This window comes from Limanda limanda, chromosome 6 (assembly GCF_963576545.1).
Source record: "Limanda limanda chromosome 6, fLimLim1.1, whole genome shotgun sequence".
In the NCBI taxonomy this organism is placed as follows: Eukaryota; Metazoa; Chordata; class Actinopteri; order Pleuronectiformes; family Pleuronectidae; genus Limanda; species Limanda limanda.
In genome coordinates, this window is record NC_083641.1 from 27,377,050 (window position 1) to 27,399,587 (window position 22,538).

Here is a 22,538-nt window from a genome sequence, read left to right on the forward strand (position 1 = left end):
CCCATCACTGTGTGTGTCTGTGTGTGTGTGTGTCTCACTCTCTAAGCACTATGGGACTGTGACGTCAGGCTCTCAGATATTAGATGTGGGTGATTTCGATGTGCACTGGGTCGAGCAGCACTCGAAACCGAACACACATGTAAAAAACACGTCTGTTTATAGGATCAGATTTTCATTCTCAGAAGATTTATCAATTGTACAATTTGAAATCCCGTAGGTCACACTGGTGTTATTCTTTTTTTTTTTTACATGAAAGTATAATAAGTTGTACATGCACTCATCACTGCTGTCCTGTTCAAACTGGAAAGTGTTTCATGTTATTTGTTCTCTGAGAAGAACTTTGTCTTTACATCTTTATTTCATATCAGTGGCTGCACGTCTTCATCGTTGAAGCAGACTTTTACTTTGAAGGGGAAGTCGACTCCCATGTTGTATTTTTTGTCATGTAACTTTGTACAAAGCTAATAATCTATTAGACAAGCACATACTACACATACTTTGCATGTGCAATATTTAAACATGTAGACTAGAGAGAGACTTTCAGTTGAACTATTTATTAGAGGCCTAATAATTATGATCCTGTAAATATGAAACTCTGTACAAAAGTCAAAGGAATAAGCATTGATGCAATAAACGTGTTTTTTTTGTATGTGTTTCAGTTTAATTTTCACTTGGACCAAACTTTTAAACACTTTGGAGGCAGGATCGTCGTTAAAGTTCTTAAGTTCTTAATTCCACGTTAATGTTGAATTTTATAAGAACAGTTAAATTGTGAGATTTGTTCCTTAATGACTTCCTGTATTTTATATGAGGTATTCAGTGTAAATGGGGCAATTAAAAATCAGAATGACTCTCACAGAGCATTTAGCTCCACCAAGGCCCAACAGCAACCTAATGAAACTACATTTAAACTTCCACACAATCATAAAAATCATTCCTCTAAACATGTCAGGTTTTATGATTATCTTGAAAAGTGCCAGATCTCAATTTTAAAGAAAGTAAAACCACTGCTCCCAGATCTGCACCAAAACGTAATAAAAACATTTGCTTCCTTTCTTGTGATGAACAAAAAGCAGCTTTCAACAACACACTTAGCATAATACATATTATAAATATATGTATTCCTCTGTTGTAACTTCAGGGTCAAGCTCCAACTTCTTGTCGGTTCAGAGGTGAATATGTTTTATTGACAGATCTCAAAGCTCAAGTAAGTTAAGAGGTATTGAAAAAGAAAGACTCAAACAACAGGTACGAGCTCGTGGCAGAAGTGCTGGGTGGCATCTTCTCAAACACCTTGTCCAACATGGAGCCTCTGATTAGAGGAACACGTGGTGAATATGAACCAATGAGCAGTTAAACAATGTTTCAACCCACAACGCAATAAAAAAAAAACTAATTTAACTCTTGGTCGTGTTTTTTCTTTAATATAATTGTGAAGTTTGTATTTGAACTGTGACGTGTTGACAACACAAGTGAAGCAATGACGCAAAAGCAAAGATAAATTCTAGTAACATGTAGAGAAACTAATGATATTTCTATGAAAGTGTTGGAGGCCACAGATGTTTAAGGTAAATTCAACTGTGGAGAAGCGGTTTGGTTATGAATACACATTTTCTTAGTTTTTACCCCTTTTATAAACATTCATTTGTATATGTAATGATGACATATGAAATCATCTTTTTTCTCACCTCTTTTTTACACACTGAGCCTCATGCAAGCTTCCAGACTCAGTTTAGGTTTAAAGTGTTTTACTCCTGAAGGTTGATGTTTTATAACATTTCGAGAACCTAATCCATGCATCTTTGATAAATAAGTTTCCTGCTGTGGAAAATAGTTTTATTAACAAAAGCATTGAGGAGACAGAACGAGGGATAGATTATGAAAAAGCTCGTTAATCAATCAGGGGAGAGCTGCTGCTGCTGAAGGTCAAAGACGAAGTGAACAAACTGACACTCGGAGGTTTCAGGTCCAAAGGGACTCGACGTTTGTTCCTCTGAACAAGAGCTTTGGGATTTCTGTCATCTGTGAAGAGTCATGAATAAATAAATGTTATGACCACCAGGGGGAAGCATCAGGCTCTGATAATTAATCTATTAAGAATCAGTTTGAATGGACTCAGAGGAAAAGGTAAGAACACAAGGGGAAGGACAAATATATGATGAACTATAAATACAAAATGTTAAAAATAATCAGCTGCTGAATACAAAACTGAAATGCTATTATTTTTATCATAAAAATTCTGTGTGTAAGAGGAGCAGGCGGCAAGAAGCTTCTGCCTCAGCACCTTTTTAAACTATATACATATAAACTAAAGTTCTTGCTCCGTAATGCTTTACTTTGGACAGAAATAAAGAGAATATTTTCTATCAGAAATATTAATGATGTTATTGTTTCTACACAGATAACTGCAGCTCTTCATCAGGAGGCTGAGCGAAGATGAAGAGTGACTCTGATCTGCTGTCACTGAGATATAAGAAACAGCTCGGTGGGACCAGACTAACTGTATTTTACTGTTATAACTCTTTATTTGAAAGGATTTCACTCATAAATAACCAAACCACAGATCTCACCTCCAAAATGAGATTATGAAGTTTTAACCGAGACTAAGAAGAATTTATTTTCATCCGTGTATAGAAGCAGAAATACAGAAGAACTACAGATTCCCATTAAACGTGATGGAAGGATGTGATGGAGCTCAGGGAGGAACCTGTTAAATTATGTTGTGATAAAGTTATTATAAATATAATATTACATTTCCATTGTTTTTCAAAAAATAGCTTGTGGATTTTGATGAAATATTTAAATCTTTTGGGGACTGAGTGTGTGTGGTGCAGCTTGATGTAGTGGGTCTGTTGTTGCTTGCTTTATTTTGAAGGATTTCACTCACAAATATTTAACCAAACTAAAGATTTCACCTTCAGAAATAAGTCAGTACATAAAGAACCAATTCCAATTATTTCCAATTATTGTATTTTAGTGTTTTTAATTGGTTGGAATGTCATTCTTTTGTAAATGTAACCTTCATTTTTCACATTTCAAGTTGTTACATGTACACAAGTCATCCGTTTAACTCTATTGGTTGTTATTTACAGAGAGCGTAGACCGACCTACATCAGGATCTGAACCCACACACTGTATATTATTATTATCCTCCAGATGAAGCCAGTGGGCGTCGGGCAGCGCTGAGCAGACCTGAGCTGCAGCAGCAGGATGTTAACATGCAGACTCTGTCCTCCGGAGCCGCTGAGCCTCTCCTGCAGCTCTCTGAGGAGAACAGGCCCTTGTGCTCAGCAGGCTCCTCCTGCTTCACTTCCATCTCCAGCGTTTAGCTGCTGCCTCCTCCCGAGCAGCTCGGCCACAGGAAGCAGCAGGAGGTCGAGGATCTCGGCTGCTGCACAACTTCATCCACAACTTAGATTTATACCATCAGGGTTTTAATATCAGGCTGCCACAGGCGAGGCTGGGGGATGTGTTTGGTTTATATTAAAGGATTTGTTCAATAAAAGCCAGGTCACATAATGAGGCTGAAGCTCTAAAGTCCGGTAAAAACACTGCTTAGTAAAATTATTTAATATTTATTATCTATAAAATCAAAAAATTCAAATGTAATGAAACTCAAAACATAAAATAAATGTTTTCCCGCGCTGTTAAAGGTTTTTCTTTCCTCACTATAGTCAAGGGTTGAGAGGTGAGGATTTCACATCTCGTTAAGATCTAGGAGGCAGATTGTGATTTGTGGAAATGGGCTTAAAAAAAAATATATATACGTATATATATATATATATATATTTATATACAAACAAAACAAACGCTCTATCTCGACATTTTAAAGAGAAGCCAGTTTAACAGGATATGCTCCAAAACTTAATGCATATTTCTACTGGTGGAAACAATAAATGTCGCAATAGAATTTGCATCGATTTTTATATAACAGGATTTAATATATTGATATAGTGCTTATGCATGATGTACGAACAGTGAGGAGGTGTAACGCATATTGATCGACCTCAGATTTGAAAATATTTTGCTGTTTGTCAAGTGTTTGATAATCTCAGAATTTCATGCAAACTGGTTCAGTAGTTTTTGCGTAATCCTGTAAACAAACAAACAAACAAAAAAACAAACAAGCAGGAAACCAGTTGTTTATTGGAAGACGATTTCAGGAGCAAAAATCCAACTGATAACATTGAATCAATTGAAGACATGACATCATATACGTCTCAACACATTTGACAACAGTGACCTCAGAAGCCTCCCCCCCCCCCCCACCAGTCATCCTGATTCGACCAAGGTGCTTCTTTAGTTTTTGGCCGTCTGCAGCAGTTATGGCACTCGTCTAGAAACGGAACAAATCAACCTCGACCTCGCCCCCGTGTGCGTACAGTACTTTACAATCATGCTACAGGACGTACTGCACCTGGTGCTACAGGACGCTTGAAGTAAGACGGACGAGAAAAGACACAAACATCCACCACATAGAAAACCATGATTTAGCCCGGGAGCCCTCCACCAGGTGATTTACACAAACTTAAGAAAAACCCGGGGCCCGATACTTTATTTAACCTCTTTTTTTGGTCAGATTAAATATTTACAAGGTCTAGACTTTTGTAAGAAGAAAATGTAAATCAGGTTTTGGGGCATTAATGCATAATTCACTTGGATTTAATGCCGGATAAGAAGGTCGCTCTTTGTCTTCGGATAAAATGTGGAGCCACTGATGAAAGCTAACAAACTACCAGTGTTTTATGGTCAGTGCAAATCCAGGTGTCTTGTTCCTTATGGACGATTTCATAACACAGAATGAACGAAGACGGCGTTGGACACTTCAAACTGTGGCACGTACAGGATTCATGGCAACGTCACATAGAAAGTTTGTCAAAGAAACAGTTTTCATGCAAAACTTGCATCATGTTGATTATCCAGTTTGTAAAAAAGAAAAACATTTCCCACAAAACCCGAGTCCCGGTCAGAGACGCTCACAGCTCGTCTCAGTTACTCGTCTCCGTCTCTTCCTGAAGAGGAGGAGCCTCCGCCTCATGGCCGCGGCTCGGCTGAGGTCGGAGGTCGGACCACAGCCGCCGAGCCGCCTCTCGCTGGTCCCAGTGACGTTTCACCGCTTCGCCTACTGCATCATGGCGTTCTTAATGGTCCACCGCTGGCCGGAGCAGGGCTGCAGCACCAGCAGGTGGCCGAAGTAAACGTTGGCCGGCACCACCTCCACACAGCGTCCGGTCGCTCGGTTGATGATGGACTCGTTCTGGAGGACAGGAGGAGAGAGAGAGGTTTGAACTGGTTCTACTGGCAGGCCAGATGTGGACAGATGTTGGGCATTAACACTGGTTTGATTTCCAGTTAAAAAACATCATTAAACTCAAAGATTTCTTTGAATGAAACTGAAGATTGTCTCTCAGGTCTTCACGTCCTCACAGATTATTGAAGTCCTCTCTGTTATAAACTGCTACAGACATTGTCTCACCTGTTCTCGTGTCCCTGCATCGGCTCCTGGTCAAGCTCATGTTTGAGTATAAGGTTTATTTATCAGTTTTTAAATGACTGCCGTTTTTAATTTCCAACCAAAAGCTTTGACTCTTGAGTTTCTGTGTTTCTCAAGTGGAACTGATGGAAAAATGTGTCGACGGTAAAAAGCCACGACTTGAAAAACCGGCTCATTTAAGGTTAATTAGTGAATTAGTTGAAGTATTAGTGTTTAAATGTGTCACACGAAGGGCTGTGGAACACGTCACTTTCTGAATCTACTAACATTCTCACAAGGTCGAAGGTCGGATCTTCAAGGCCAAGAACAACATTCTCACATCTGCTTTTTTTAAGGTTTATATGATTCCTCTTCTTGTTCCTTCTCACCTGAGAGAAATGCCAGGTCTTCTGCTTCACGTTGGGGACCTTGTCGCAGTTGAGCAGCTGAGGGAAGCTGCTGACCTGGTCGTCCACCACACAGCGGGTGTCCTCTCCGGTGCTGCCCAGAGGACCGAGGAACAGCTGTCCCTCTCTGGAGAAACGTCCCAACTGGGAACACAGACGGAGACACAGTGAGACGAGTCGCAGACGAGAGCGTCCTGCAGAGCTCTGATGGTTGAACCTTCACAAACTTGAGATTTTGGTGATTTTTGTAATAACATTTAACCAAATGTGTGAAAATAGTGAAGTTAAAATCCCCTTTTCTCACATAAGCCAATGAAAGTGAGACGTTTTCCCACATTTCTCTGAAAAGTAAAGTTTTGTGTTTTGCTGTAAATTGCATCTCTTAATAACTTTGAGCTGATTTGTCCTCAGTCGTTCAGCTTGTGATTAAATCAGGGACGTTCTTGTGCAGCTGGTGTTTAGCTCACTGGGATCGATGGGAACATGTTTCAAATGGAGATGTGTGTCACATGTTTGTACAGTGACGACCATGTGTTGTTCTGTAGCTGCACTGACAACAAAATCATTATTTGTGCTGAGTGATATCTCGAAGCTCTCAACACCAGAATCTATATTTAGCTCCGTTTGCTTTTAGCATTTTACTAGCGGAGCCGAGAGCTGCATTCCCGAAGCACCTGTTTACCACTGCAAGCTAAAAACAGAGACGCCCCCGGGGGCCGAGCGGGCGAGCCACCGATGCCGAGCTGACTCAGGACTTCAGCTCAAAAAGTGCAACATGTTTAAATTTTCATCCTGACAGCACAAGCTCCTCCTGAGAGGGTTTCAGCCTCTGAGCTCGGCAGTGAATCGTGTCGCTGCTGAAACACAAAGAGCTCCGGCTGTGGCGAGGGATTCGCTCTGTGGCGTTTGGCGTTTGTACCTGAGGCCCCCAGCCGTGGCACGGGTGCAGGGTGGCCGTGTGGTTCTCCTTCATGCCCTGGTCCATGCACAGATGGCTCGCCCGAGAGTTACGGATCTGAAATCAGGAAGAGAATTGATCGCTGAAAAAATGATTTCACTTCAATATTCACAAGTTATCTGACCAACGTCTGAGTATTTAGGTATTTTCACAAAAACCTTGTCCCTGTGTATCTATGTGCAGGACTGGAGAAGCACTCGAGAGATGCTACAGCCATTATTCACTATCTCAAATATGCTGCATTGTTAAAATATTTAAGTATCAAATGTTTCAAATTTTAATAACAGACTTGCAGGCCTGAAAAATAGGAAAACACTGAAAACGTCGCTGTAAAATGAGATTGAAATGAGGGTATTATTTATATTTTGTGGACGTGTGAGTTGTGTTGCCATGAATATCAATGCAGTGTTGTTGTCTTACCTCGGAGGAGCTTGTGTTTTTATATTTAACAGGATTACTCACAAACTACTTAACAGATTACCGTGACACTCGGCGTGACTCAGGACGGAAGTCATTACATTTTGGTCCAGATTCGGATCAGAGGCCGAACTTCACAAGATTTTCCAATTCAATTTGAGTTATAAGGCAATAAAAATCCTGACGTACATTATCTCAAGGCACTTTACATATTGAGGTTGAGACCTTGAACAATTACGGGAGAAACCAACAGTTCCCACAACGAGCAGCACTTTGGCGACTGTGGAGAGAAAGGAACTCGAGAAAGGACGAGAGTGTGGGCGGACGTCCGCACGTTTTCCCTTCACGTCTCTGAGGAGAACTCTCGGATCTCTGGGAGAAGAATCAGGCACAAGCAGGAAACTCAAACCTATGAGGCAGAGATTTACAGTCTCTACAGTTCGGGTTTTATTTAGTTAAAGACAGTATATGTTGCTGTCTGTGTATTTCCCATGATAAAGAGTTGGGCTGAAACTAAGACGCCATGCTGAGACCTTGACCTTTGACATATGTGGAAAATGATCAATGTCCTGACTCCCAACTCAACCAGTTTGATCCAAATTGGTTTAAAAACAGCACAAATTATCTACTATCTATCAAACACTGCAGATTAATAAAGATCTACATATAGTTTAGACGTTTTACAGCTCAGACACTGTGGAGTTGTTTGTTTTCTTCCTGTCGTGTTGTGGGGTTTGTGCATTTTTTTATAAACCTCTCAGGGTTTATTTATCTCTCTCTCTCTCTCTCTCTCTCTCCTCTCTCTTATTTGTTTTAAGTGGTTTCGTTCATCCATGCAGATGCCCCACCCCCCCCGAGCTTCCCTCCGCGGCGTGGCTCCTCCTTCTCGCTCGCTGCTGACTCACCTCGCCGTAGAACAGCGTGTTGTTGTAGCGCCTCATCTCCGGGTAGACGTTGTCCAGATACCACTCGAAGCTCTTACACTGCAGGCTCTTCCTCAGGGCGACCCGCTGAGAGATGTCTCCGTAATCGATACCGTGGTTCTGTGTGGGTGAAGCAAGGCATTGTGGGAAGTGTTGGCTTTACGGAGACCTTTTATTTTCACATGAATTTTTAAATACAAGAAAATTCACACAAATGCTCTTTTCAACTTATAAAAGTATCATCTATATTTCCAAGTAGACTCCCCCTCTCACCTCCATTGGTATGTTCCAGGCCAGGTACACGTTGGACTTGTACTCGTCCATCCAGACCTCCGCCACACGCAGAGCGTTGCGCCGCGTGTGGAAGGCGATGTTGCTGTGGTACGGTTTCTTCATCCGGGCGATGTGAGCGACCCTCGAGCAAGGCAGCACCTCCATGCTGCCGCCGCACAGCCACACCTACATGGAGATATTATTATTCATTAGATTTATTATAATCATGATCTGTGTTTATGTTTGTCTCTATTAACTTATTTTATTGGAGTAAACAATGTAGAAAAGACTGTATTAAAACGATATATTATATATTTTATGTAAAAAAAAACGTAATTTTCTTCCAGTTCTATTGGTTGTTCTCGTGTTTTCTTTTCATTTATGGTTATTTATAATAACATTTATGTTTAAACTGTAAAATAAGAAGCCTACATTTCTTTGTCGTTAGGCTTTGATAACAACATCTTAGGGATCATTTAAAATCAACATTTGATCCTAATATCACTCGTCCATAATCTATTAATCATCTATCCATCGCCTGATATATTGGTTTTGGAAGATTTTAATCTCCCTTATTGGTATATGCATCAATCAGCTCTAATAGTCAATGCATAGAACAAATACTTTGTCAATATAAAACCTAAAAAATAATCCTGTACAACGATTACAGACTCCACCTCAGTGGCTTCCCACTCTGTGTGACCTATTTCTCTCCACGGCCCGGCTGGGAGCTGCAGACAAAGGGCCGCTCCTCCAGAACTCTAATGGGTCTCGTTTATCAGCGGTGTCACGCGACGGTGGCCACCGCTCCACTTAAACCTGGGGGGGGGGTGAGGAGCGGGGGGGAGAGGAGGTGACACACTAACCCTGATGCCCAGCTCGATGTTCTCTCCTCCGTACACGTCCATGCCCGAGTCGAGCAGGCCCAGCGAGCCAAAGTAATCTCGGTTTGCCACGAAGGAGCAGCCGATCATAGCCGGGGTTCTGCAGATAGAGATACACAACAGTGTGAACTGTGAGGCTGAGTGTAACACAACATGTGTGTGACTGTTGGTGTGAATCAGAATCTTTGTATGTATGGATGCAGATGGGTTCTAAATCATCGAATCCAGTTTGCGCTACACAACTTGCCGTTATGTGATCTGTGTTGTTGCAGTCGTTGTGAGTTCCTGCTACACAACTGAGCAGTAGTTTGGTGGCAGTTTGGTCTTCAGAAGTCGCTGCTGAATGGACTAAATATTTAGCTGCTAGAAATCTGTTCAAACCTATTCAAACATAGCGACTGATGATTTAACACAGATTTGGGACTTTTGTTGGCGATTTCCAAAAGTTGTCGGGTCGTCAAAGATCGTGCAGCGTGAACAAGATATATGGAAACCTTCCTTTTTAATAATTTGACTCACAAAAAGGTGGAACAATCAGCTTCTTTAAAATAAGATCAGTATTTCTTACGAGAACTGGTGAAGAAAATAAGATCTTGAATCTATATGTGTAAATTCAGAGAGAAACTTAGCTGTGCCGGACCGGCTTTGTGTTGATCTGTGTGTGTGTGTGTGTGTGTCTGTGTGTGTGTGTGTGTGTGTGTGTGTGTGTGTCTGTTTATTAGATAAGGTTGACTCACCTGATGGGGGCGGACGTGTCCCCGTCGTCCCACCACTGCTTGGGCGGGTTGATGTACATGCACCACAGCTCCCAGTTGTAGCCGTGACCCGAGTTCTCGTAGCGCTCCACCTCGAACGTGTCGTGCTTGATGTTGTCGATGGACGGCAAGATGATCCTCTTGGGGTCCTCTTTTATTCTGGCCAGGACCGGCTCGGCCCTTAGACACACACACACACACGCACACGCACACGCACACGCACACACACACACACACACACACACACACACACACACACACACACACACACACACACACACGCACACACACACACACACACACATACAAACATGCACTTTAGAGACACACACACCACAGCGAGCGGCTTCTCTTAAGATCTCTTCTCTCGCCCACTTCACACAGTCAGAAAGTCCCTCAAGTTTATTACTGATTCTATTTGATTCAGCTGAGTGCAGCTCTGGAGGGCATGTTTCTATTTATGCTGAGTGAACTGGGTTGTGTACACACACACACACACTAAAGCACACACTGGGCTTAAGCACACACTGGGCTGCAAAAACCAATGTGTGACGAACAAAGAGGTGTCAGCGGGATGTGGCAGAATTGAAGCATTCAAGTGTTTATTCCTCAAATGTACGTTTATGAAGATACTTCCTACAAATGTCTGTGGGAATGTCTTCCTAAAAATGTCTGAGTTTTATTGCTGTGTTTCTGTTTTTCTTTGTTATTTAATGGAGGTTTATGTTCGACAGTATCTTTAAATCCTGCTGCTACAGACTCTGCCCTTCTCCTTCCTCCAGATCCTGTAACTTCTCAGGTGTGAAATTGCCTCGTGTTGGTTTTCTGCTGCTTCGTCTCTCGCTTGTTCCCTCGTTCAGCGTTTCTGTAAAACTTCTCATTTAAACACAAAGTGTCTCATTGCTTTTGCTGCTATCGCGATTTGTAATTCAGATTCCTTCGTTTTGAATTACTGACTTCAAATATTCATAGATTCATTATATCCAGACTTCATTTCAGCTGCTTTCAGACCTGCACTGGACTCGAGACTTTCTTCTGGAAAGATCACTGGTATAAAGTTCGGTACAGTCCCGGATCAATCCTGCTGACATCCTCCTGAGTTCATGCTGGTGGTCCGCGACGGCATTGCAGGGGGTCCGCGAAATTCGCTTTGATATTTCAACACATTTCCAGATTACTCTTGAATATCGTGAAAAATATCTAAAATAAGAAAAATATGTCTAAAATAATATAAAGGTGCTGGTGATCAGGAGGTTAAACTTAAGTAGGCCTCAATTGTTTGTGTGATATTGTATGATTATCATTTTCGACATATTCTGCATTACTTTGTCATGTTCCCTCTTCAGCTGTAGCCCCAGTTTATGTTGATTGTTATTGATCACCGTTACTTTATCGTCTCTCAACATGTCAGCTACATGTTTGTACATTTAAGTCATGAACGTTATATATTGATGTACATATGGTGCTGAGATGCAGTACAACTACAAACTGCATTTTAATTCTTAAGCACTGAAAATCCACCGTTTTTGTTGTTTTTTACACAGATTTTTCTAGATTTGTTTGAGGTTTTTAAATAAAACCAACATGGAAAACCAAATGTTAAAACTTCCTTAAGCACGCGCGTGCGTAGGCACATCAGTGGGCGGCAGATTACTTTCTAGTCAGAATGGTGGTCCCTAGGACAAAACCAGTTAAAAACCCCTGCTTTAAAGCGTCTGTTGTAAGAGCGGCTGTCTGTCGTGTCTTCCAGATTGAACTCACCAGGACGGCGTGAACTCCACGTGGGCGTCGAAGAATCCCGTGACCTCGCCGGTGGCCGCCTTCCAGCCCTCGATCCTGGCCCGGATGAGTCCCTCTCTCTTCTGGTTCCTGACGATCTTCACCAGGCCGGGGTAGCGTTTGTTCACGTACTCCTCCAGCGGTCCCTTCAGCTGCTCTGCAGGTGGAGCGACAGGTTAAAGAGACGCTCGTTAAACCTGAGATCACGGCTTCGTCCTTCACGCTGACGAGTCATCGAACAACATAATGAAACCCTGGATAACGCAGCAGTCGACCTTGACCTTTGAGTGAAGAAGAGCGTAACAACATAGATTATTTCTTTACAGCTCTCAGTTAAGAATCACATTTTATGTTCCTGCCTGTCAACATCCCACAGATTAAGGATCAGAAGAAGCCAATAAATTCCATGCGACACTTTTGACACTTATAAAATTCACAAGAGACATTTACATTTTTGTATAACGCTCATAAAGACCTCGATTGAGTGAGATAACTGTTGAAGGAGCAGAAACCGCATTTGAGCTCCAGATTAAATGTTTAAATATTAAGGAGCACCTTTTATGGTGTTTATAAAAAACAATTCAAACTGAAACGTATAATTTAATACTAGATGAAGTGTATTATTTATTTATTTAGCCGATTCAGATTTGGGAGATTTTACTGTTGTTGTCGTTCCATCGTCAAGCACAAACACACACATAAACCAAAAAGGCTTCTTCAATCGTATCAAACTAAACCAAATTTCTGTACATAAATGTGTTGATTTTTGTGTTCGTCAAGATCCTCCAAATATCCTCTGGGGAAAGTGGTTTAAAATATTGAAAAACCTTCTATTATTATTGTTGCAGAAAGTGGAAAACGTTTCTGGATTCGTCCCCTGACACCGAAAAGGACTTGGTTCCATCTTTCTAAGAAGTTTCCTGGTTAATGCATCCAGTCGTTTTTGTGTAATCCCGCTGACAGACCAACACAAAAACCTCACCCACATGTACACAACAATGCAGAGGAACAGAGAGGTGACACAGTTGTGTGTCTGTTCCCCAGCTCGCTCAGAACAACACAGAGGGGGGGGGTCTGCGGCTTCCTGGGCGTCAACGCCGACTCCCGACCTTCATCTCTCCGTCAACTCATCACCCGTTTCCCCCGGAACCCAAACACTCACAACCTGCTTCCTCTGCAACACAAACACACACGCACTTTAAATTCCCTCACATCAAAACACGTTTCTCATGCCGTCTTTGTTCTGTCTGCATCTTTATTTCTGTCACACACACACACACACACTCTTGATCACAAACTCATTCCCCATGCTGTCTCTTCTCCCTCACACACAGACACACACAAACACACACACAGACACACACTCGGCTGTGTGCCTTACAAGGCCATGGAGCCGAGCGACTCACACAGGCAGTGACTGCTTTTTGTTTGCGTGCCATCGCTTCCTACGTGTGATGAGAGCAGCGTCAAGAGATGGGAGGGTGAGGAGGTGTAGGGGTGAGGAGAGGGAGGTGAGGAGAGGGTGAGGAGAGGAGGTGTAGGGGTGAGGAGAGGGAGAGGTGGGCGAGGAAGGTGAGGAGAGGGTGAGGTAGAGGAGGTGTAGAGGTGAGGAGAGGGTGAGGAAGGTGAGGAGGGTGAGGAGGGTGAGGAGGTGTAGGGGTGAGGAGAGGGAGAGGAGGGTGAGGAGAGGAGAGGAGAGGAGGTCTAGGGGTGAGGAGAGGGTGAGGAGGTGAGGAGAGGGTGACGAGAGGAGGTGTAGGGGTGAGGAGAGGGTGAGGAGGGTGAGGAGAGGAGAGGGTGAGGAGGTGTAGAGGTGAGGAGAGGGTGAGGAAGGTGAGGAGGTGTAGGGATAAGGAGAGGGAGAGGAGGGCGAGGAAGGTGAGGAGGTGTAGGGTGAGGAGAGGGTGAGGAGAGGGTGAGGAGGTGAGGAGAGGGTGAGGAAGGTGAGGAGCTGTAGGGGTGAGGAGAGGGAGAGGAGGGCGAGAAAGGTGAGGAGGTGTAGGGTTGAGGAGAGGGTGAGGAGGGTGAGGAGAGGGTGAGGAGGTGAGGAGAGGGTGAGGAGGGTGAGGAGGTGAGGAAGGTGGCATCTCTCTCTCTCTCTCTCGTTGAAGGATGAAGCCTTTATGTTTTTCTTTATGTCGACATATGAGAAAAAAAAGAATTGACTGTCTATCAGATGGAAGACATGACTGTTTACCAAAAGTGAAGCCGAACCATGTCGATCGCCCCCTGGTGGCTCCTTGCCGTATAGGTTCTAAATCTGACCTCCTCCATGTTAGCAGATGGGACATGGAGCAAACTAGATGTTTCCTATCACACTGAAGTGTTCTTGTTTCTGAGAAGATGTCAGTTCCCTAAATGAACCAGATTCTTTTTCATCTCCAGTTCCATGAAGGATTCCCTGGTCGATCTGTGAAAATGTAAAAACAACAACAACAACAACACCATATCTGACAATTTAAAGAGATGTGAGAAAAAATTCCTGGATCCACAACAAATGATTCCTGACCCACATCCTTCACAATAATCCACACGGAGATTCTCCTGTAATCTTGGTAAGTAACACACAAACCAACGCAGATGAAAACACTTGGCAGAGACACAAACTACAAGAATAAGACCCGACGTGAATCCTGAAACATTCCAGCTGGTCCCCAACACAAGACATGATTTATTATTTCCTACTTGAATATCATTTTCTAAAAACAAAACAACCACAGCACTCAGATCTTGTATTCTTGAGAAAATGAAAAACCATGTATTTGTGTTTTTAGAGATTAGTGTTCTCTCCGTTAGACGCTGAGTGACAGAGGAAGTCATCGCTGTGGCTTTGTCCTTTGAGGCTTTGACCACTTCATCGCTCTCTCTCTTTTCTTGTTATTTCCATTTTGTTAGATTCCTCTCTTTCTCTCCAGTCCCTTGTTCTCTCTCTCTCTCTCTCTCCTCCTCCTCTCTGTCCGACCTCATTTATCTTAGAGCCTCTCTGTCTCTCCTCCTCACTCTACCACTTCCTCTAATGGCCTGGTTTGCTCTCTCAGACTCTCCTTTCATTCTCACAAGCCTCTTCCTCTCCGTTTCTCTCTTTCCTCCTCCTCCGCCCTCCTTCTCGTTCTGCCTATTTTCAAAAGCATTTGACCTCTTTCTTTCCCTGACCGCTCTCTCCTTCACTCTCATCCCTCCTGTCCTGATTCCTCCCCGACGCAAACCTCTCTCGCTCTTTTTATTTTCTCTTTTAGCTCCTCTTCCGTTTTTTTCCGCTCGGCCTGGTTTCACCTCCTCCTTCTCCTCCCCTTGTCTCTCTCCGTCCCTCCATCTCCCGGACAGCTCTGCCCAATAAATAAGACGGGGACATCTCGGCCGTGACATCCAATTGTGGCGCTCCGCCTCCATCTGTCTGCCCTGCAACAATCCTGCTCCATCCGTCACCTCGGCTGCAGCAGCGACCGCGGTGAAGGAGACGCTCGTCACCTCGTCCCGTTAGCAACTCGTTAAAGTCACAGCATGAGAAACGGTGATAATCACAGGCTCAGGGTTGTGTTGGAGTCTGTCACATGTTTTAAATCTTTAAGGTTAGAAATCAGAGGATATTGACACAAATAACTCTTCAACATGGAAAATAGAGTTGATGATTGTTTTCCATGTGGTGAAGATAACATCTGGATCCCAGGTTTATATCCTCTTCTAAGGCACAGACCATAACTTCCAATAGTTCATTAGACTGACACCACACCCACACCTTTCTGTTAGGTACCAACTGACATCAGATACTTCATCAAGCCTGCGCTGGTTGCTTGGCAACTGGTCGGAGCCAAGACATATAGTCCGACACGAGACGTCCAGTAAAATGGTGAAATGAGACTTTTCCACTTCAGGATTTGAGCCCGAGAGCTAAAACGAGTTATTCTGTTGGATTCTCAGACGTGTTGTCAGGTTGTTAGCGTTAGTTAGACTGAGCGACAAGTTTCTCCCCATTTCCAGTCTGTGTGCTAAGCTAAGCTAAGCTAAGCTAAACACCCGCAGGCCAATGAACAATATCGTCATCTAACTCTTGACAGGATAAAAACTTAATTATCTCCCGTAACGTACAAACTATCATTTTAAAGACACTATTTGATGACAGGGTTCTGTAAAAAACAGAACAAATCTCTTCCTGAATGTTCAGCTCCTCATAAATTCAATATATATTTAAATATTAATATACGTAATAAACACAGATTTTGCTTCATCTGTTACTATCAGTAGAGTTTAGGCCTTGTATCAGACCCAGGTACCTGCTGCTCCACCTCATCTCCACCATCCGTCTCCACACAGGAAGACACAGTATCTGACTTCAGATAAAAACAGGTGAGGATGATTTGTGGGAGGAGCTCTCTCAACTGACCGTCGTCGCTGTTGTCGTCCACCAGGATGATGTCTTTGAGCAGGTGAGCCGGCGTGTGATTGACGGCCGAGTGGACGGAGCGCAGGATCACGGACAGAGCCTCGTTGACGAAGATGAAGATGAGGGAGATCTGCGGGAGGTCCCTGGGGTAGTTGACCTTTCTGCATCTGCAAAGAGACACACACACACACACACATGCGCCATCTGTAAAACGAAACCTTTCCGTGCCTACCTACTGGGCGTGAGTTCTGCACTTTCACACGCTTCACTCGTCCACCATCGTTCCTGTAGAAGAACAAAGCGTCTCCGTGGAGCAGCTGACATCTTGTTCCATGAGGCTGAAGGGCTGCAACCACGTGTTTTTTTTTATTTTAACCCAAATTGGCGTGTTCACAGTGTGTCAGCTGCAGATAGGAGGTCTATTTTTACTGGAGGTTTGTTTAAAGCGCTCTAATGAAGAGGAAGGAGGTCGGGTGAGGCTCTGAGTTGAGGAAGAGTGGCAGAGGAAACGCCTTCCTGTACTCCTTTAATCTCCTTTAATCAATAATCTTATTTCCACGTGAAATCAAATGTTAATTATGAGAACATCTTTAATGAATGCAGCATTTTCATGAAAATTCATGAGGTCGGATTACTGTTGTTTTGTTGTTTATTTTGCCAGGAAGCAGATTCAAAAATAGCTGTTAGTGGATTAAACACGAGGAACAGAGATGTCTGCGAACAGAGGAAGTTTAGTTGAATAAAACTAAAATGGGTCTTTCCGTGTCCAAGCAGACCAGAAGCATATGGAACCAAGGTTTTATGCATCTTTGATATTAATGACAAATGTGGGCTCTCCACCCATGTTGTATTTATTTGACCCTGAACAAACATGTTCAACAACAGTATATAAGGATTTAAACATCTCAGGGATGACTCTAAATCCAAAGACCAAAGGAATTTCTAAACGTGACTTTTTGCAATTTAACTGATAAAATTACTGATTATTTAACTGTGTAATAAGAATTTTCTGTTAATGCTATTTTAATACTATATATGAGCTATACTGTCTAACTGTATTTTATTTATATTGTACATACTTCTATCTTTTACAGCTCCTTGTGTTTCACTAATCCCTTTTTGCTGCTGTGACATGGTAAATGTTATTTATCTTAAATTCATCTTATAATGCTCTTATTTTTTTACATTGAGCACAACCTACTTTTTAGATAAATATGGGAAATGTCAGTCAAACGATAAGCGAACCATTTGTCTGTGGGAGACATGACCAGTCAGAGTCAGAGATTCCGCCCAAAAGGTTCAAACTTTTTATCTCACGTAAATCTGAGATGGATGAAATGCAGAGTCCATGTGTTTCACATGCGACCATCAAATTCTATCCTGATCTGTGAGTGTGTGGCCTGAGAGCGGGATGACTTGACCCCGAATGACCCAGATTGGAAACCTAACTTTCCACAAGAAGGATGTTTTACTTGCACATCTAACAAACAAATTATGGTTCAATCAGACACTTCATTCACAGATTAATAAAACGCAGAGGAAAACAACCAGTGCAACAGCCTGAAGGGAGCGTTGTGAAATGCAGCTGATTCATATCCCACTGACGTACATGTTCATAATGCACCAGGTCTAAAGAGCCACAGTGATCTTGGTAATTAGAACAGGCGGAGGCAGGAGTGTGTGGCGGATAGAACAGAGCAGCGGAACCGGGGGGGGGAAGTGTGAGAGTGTGAGAGTGTGAACCCGTCACAGGATCGTTCTCATTGGCCGATCGGAGTGTGAGTGTCGGAGTCGGCTCATCAGCTGACGACTCGTGTTTTTACATTTCTGCGACGCAGCTTCTTATCGGCCCAAAAGAATCAGCTGATGATATGACTCTCACTTTGGATAAGACAAATTTAAAGAAGATCCCAAAAGAATGACGGCGTTTCTCTGGCTGTGGCTGAGGCGATAGAGCGAGTTGTCCACCAACCAGAGGGTCGGTAGTTCGATCCCCAGCTTCTAAGTGTCATTAGGCGAGACCCCGAACCCAACGTTGCCCCTGGGAGCTGCGTATAGAAGGGCTGTTTGAATTAATGAGCGAACACAGCAGCTCCTCACACGTCCACGCTGCTGCTGCCGAGCTTGAAGGTCTCACACCCCCCCCGACTCGCTTCACACGCCACTTTGATCCCCGCCACGGAAAAAACCCTGCGAGTGACAAATGAAGCCGCTGGATTCTGATCCCTCCACCGCACCATCATCCGTAAAATGCAAACACAAACACACACAGGGCCGTTGGCTGCCATGTGTATCAACATGCATGGAGATACACAACACACTGCACAGAGCTAATCTGGAGGACAAATTGAAGACCAAAGACCTAAGTCTATGTAATGTCCCACAATGTGACCTGTAAGTGTGTGTTTGTGTAGTTGATTTGTGTGTCCATGGCTGTAGATCGATGCTCAGGAGTTAAATATGTCAGACTTCATTTGTGCAGCTTTGGATTTTCTATAGAGACGACCCAAAGAAATTAAAATATGTCTTTGTATCCATCGCACGCGTGTGTGATGCTTGTACGAGCGAGCAGGTTTTTAATGGCTGTGATTTACAGGAATATGATTGGATGTCTCATGTCCTCTGATTGTCCCACAGACGTAGTTCCTATTAAAACTTTCACTGACAGAGAGATGGGAAAACTTCTGAACGCTGTCAGGACGTTTAAAAAAAAGAAGCAACCCTCATTCATCTTCACAGAATCTCTTTAAACAAATCTCATCTCCAAACCAGATGTCTCTGCTTGACTGGACACCAGAGACAATCAGTTTCATGTCATTGTCGTGAGTCAAGCGTGAAAGTGAATTTCAGAGTGTCTCACTTGCTGGGCCGGTGGTCCGGTATGGTCCGGTCCAGGGAGATCCTGTCGCTGAGGTAGGCGTTGTAGCCGTACTTCTCCCTCAGGACTTTGGCGTCGCTCTCCTCGGCCGGGGCCAGCGTGGCGGGCAGGCCCCCCTTCCCCCGGCCCCCGAAGCCCTCGATCAGGCCCAGGGATTTGGACAGACCTGCACGAGGCAAACAGGGGAAGATTAGATGTCAGGATCTTTTAGTGCGGCTGAACTCCTGAGCTGAGGAGTGCTGGCACAGATTCACAGAGAAACACCTTCTGCACTGTGCAAACACTGGGGTGGTTTCTCGCTGATTGAACATACACTTACAGAAACACTCTGCTGGATGTTTAAAGTCAGAAAACTTTCAAATCCTTTCATTTATAAGCCGCTGATGAAGCTTCAAGGCTTTCTACCGTTTCACATTAGGGAGAGAATGAGATTCTGCTCCATGAGACTTGCTGTGTTTTCAGGTGGCGGAGGGATTAAATGTAAGCTGCTGGCCAACAGCAGCAGGACGTCACCTGCTTCTGTGCTGCAAACATCCTGCTGAAGAATCCTGAAGGCAGCGAATCCTGAAAAGACTTGACTCTGACCTCTGACCTCTCTGCAGGGAGGGACACTGCCCCTCGCTGCATGGGGATGAAGTCATCCGATACTTAAACAGGGTTTATAAACAAGTGGGATTTAAGAGCTTCTAGGACGATAATGAAGATATATATGTCAAGCACGACAGATAGGAGGAAAAATCAGAGTCCCTCACATTGAAGGTAAGGTGAAGTTTAGAGAGTAAATCCCACAAAACACCATGTTATCTGTCAAGCTCCGGGCACAGAGCATCTTGACCACAGCAAGTGGATCAGTTCCAGATGTGTCTCGTCTGTATCACTGGGTGTTAACATCTGTATATCATTGAAAAAGAACCTTACAAACTAAACATGCGTCCAAAACATTTTAGGTGCATCAGAAATAAGACCGATCTAAAGGTATTTTAGTATTTTATATATTTAAGACAATATAAAATCCAGATTCAAACTTTAAAGGACCCTGCAGAAACCATTTTAAAGATGAAAAAAATGCATTGTGAATATTGCACTGAATTTAGAAAGGTTAAAAGAAAGTTGTCATTGTTTCTTGGAAATAGATTACTCATATTTAAAGTGTTGGTCATTTCTTGAAATGGATAGGATAACTTAATCTAATTAAATGCAACTTTGACACTTAGATTAGAAGAATCAGAATCAGATGTATTGCGAAGTAGGTTTTAAACATATAAGGAATAAGCATCGGTGCTTTTAGTGCATGACAAATAATTAAAAATAGATAAAGCAAAAAGTGCTGTGTAGGTCAAGGAGAAAGATAAAGACGGGAACCTAAAGCACAAGAGCAATAAGTGAAAAGCTAATCAACAAAGTCAAATGTGTATATCAATATGAAAATATGAGCCGAGTCATCGTTTTAAATCAAATTTTACTGCTGATCTTTGTCACTGAGCAGCAGAGTTTGCCATAAGCTTAACAGCTGGTGACTTATCTCAGAATGACTGATATTAAGTCTAAGGTTATTACTGGACTTCCTTCCTCTGTCAGGTCACATGTCAGGGCCACAGGAGGAGAGCCTTCTCCCTCTCTGGTACCTGAGGGGTCGACCTGGTCTGGTCCCTGAGGGGTCGACCTGGTCTGGTCCCTGAGGGGTCGACCTGGTCTGGTCCCTGAGGGGTCGACCTGGTCTGGTCCCTGAGGGGTCGACCTGGTCTGGTCCCTGAGGGGTCGACCTGGTGTGTGGGTGTGGATGTTGCTCCTGCACCTTACCGTTCAGCTGCCGGTACACCACGTCCTCCAGCGAGCTGAGCCTCTTCAGCAGCACCTCGTGGCTGATGCTGGGCCCCGGTCCGGTCCCGGTCCCGGTCCCGTTGCCCCGGGGCCTGGTCCAGTCCCCCGGACCCGGAGCCTCCGGACCGGAGGGCTGCAGGCTGCGTCCCGGGCTGCACCGGGCCCAGAAAGTCATGAAGCCCGCCACGGCGAGCAGGTTGAGCACCAGCAGGACCCTCCACCTCCGGAACACGAAAGCCATTAAAGAGTCTCCGGAGTCCAGGGCTTCTGGTGATGGAGGAGGAGGAGGATGGAGCAGGGGGGGGGACGGGATGAGGAAGGTTTCTCCGGAGACGATGTGTCACGGACTCCTCCTCGGTGGTCGTGGTGCTGCAGAGACCCGCAGAGAGAACTCACGCAGCTGCACCGCAGAGCACTGATTCATGCTCTCTCACCGTTTGGCACCGGGGTTAACCTCCCCCCCCTCCCCGCCCCCCCTCCTTCTGCTGGAATCTGGGACCACCGGTCTTCCATCCGTGGTGTCCTCCCGCCGACTGGTCCTACCCCCCCACCCCCCTCCTCCAACCCCCCCTTCTCAGCTGGTGCACGGGGGTAAACAAAGGCAGCGGCGGCACATGATGGAGGTGAGGAGCAGATCCGTGGTTGAATAACTGAACAGGAAGAGGAAGCTGATCCTGTGGGTGTCTCTGCAGATGCTCCTGGGGGGGTGGTGGTGGTGGTGGTGGTGGGGGGGGGGGGGGGGGTTAGCTCCAGTCAGGATCCGTGTTCAGCGCATCGTCCTGCAGCCGTGACCCGCTGCGATGATCATCACCGGAGGAGAGGAGGAGGAGGAGAGGAGACTGACTGAGAGAGAGAGAGAGAGAGAGAGAGAGAGAGAGAGAGAGAGAGAGAGAGGGAGAGGGGGAGAGGAGGAGAGAGAGTGAGGAGAGAGAGGAGATAGAGAGAGAGACGGGGAGAGGAGGAGAGAGAGTGAGGAGAGAGAGGAGAGAGAGAGGGAGAGAGAGAGTGAGGAGAGAGAGAGAGAGAGATGGAGAGAGAGTGAGAGAGAGAGAGGGGTAGAGTGAGGAGAGAGAGAGAGAGAGGGGTAGAGTGAGGAGAGAGAGAGTGAGGAGAGAGAGAGTGAGGAGAGAGAGTGAGGAGAGAGAGGGAGAGAGAGAGGGGTAGAGTGAGGAGAGAGAGAGAGAGAGAGAGAGAGAGAGAGGGAGAGAGGGGTGAGAGTGAGGAGAGAGAGGAGAGAGAGAGAGAGGAGATAGAGAATAGAGAGAGAGTGAGGAGAGAGAGGGGGGAGAGAGAGGGAGGGAGGGAGAGTTAGGAGAGAGAGAGAGAGTGAGGAGAGTGAGAGGGAGAGTGAGGAGAGAGAGAGAGGGGGAGAGGAGGAGAGAGAGGAGAGAGGGAGAGATGGGGAGAGAGAGAGAGAGTTTGGTATTTCAGCTGTCAGCCCTATATAACCTTATATATTATATTATCTTATATATTAACAACCAGTCACTGCTCATGGGCCTTACACGCTGAAATAAGGAAATTGTTGGTAAAACTTAAGAAATTGCTTCAATTGGCAAGACGGGAAAATAAAGCACAAGAGCAATACG

The 22,538-nt window shown here is 44.4% G+C and overlaps 1 protein-coding gene across 1 annotated transcript; it reads right to left on the minus strand.

Annotated features, from left to right (window-relative positions):
• Positions 1-5,122: 5,122 nt before the first annotated feature.
• Positions 5,123-21,190, minus strand: galnt17 (polypeptide N-acetylgalactosaminyltransferase 17). Its single transcript, XM_061072822.1, has 11 exons — positions 20,929-21,190; positions 19,111-19,294; positions 16,251-16,417; positions 11,852-12,026; positions 10,073-10,270; positions 9,318-9,435; positions 8,452-8,637; positions 8,161-8,298; positions 6,800-6,895; positions 5,863-6,024; positions 5,123-5,257 (listed from the first exon to the last, which is right to left on the minus strand). Exons 1-11 carry the CDS (start codon positions 21,188-21,190, stop codon positions 5,123-5,125), a joined length of 1,821 nt encoding a protein of 606 aa, XP_060928805.1.
• Between the last annotated feature and the right edge of the window lie 1,348 nt (positions 21,191-22,538).

Excerpts from the sequence above, each read along its gene's own strand:
- galnt17 (XM_061072822.1), bottom strand. The coding sequence starts at position 21,190 with ATGGCTTTCGTGTTCCGGAGGTGGAGGGTCCTGCTGGTGCTCAACCTG. Across the intron at positions 12,027-16,250 it reads GGACGACAACAGCGACGACG|AGCAGCTGAAGGGACCGCTG; the intron begins GTCAGTTGAGAG and ends CTCCACCTGCAG. Across the intron at positions 6,896-8,160 it reads ACACGCTGTTCTACGGCGAG|ATCCGTAACTCTCGGGCGAG; the intron begins GTGAGTCAGCAG and ends TCCTGATTTCAG.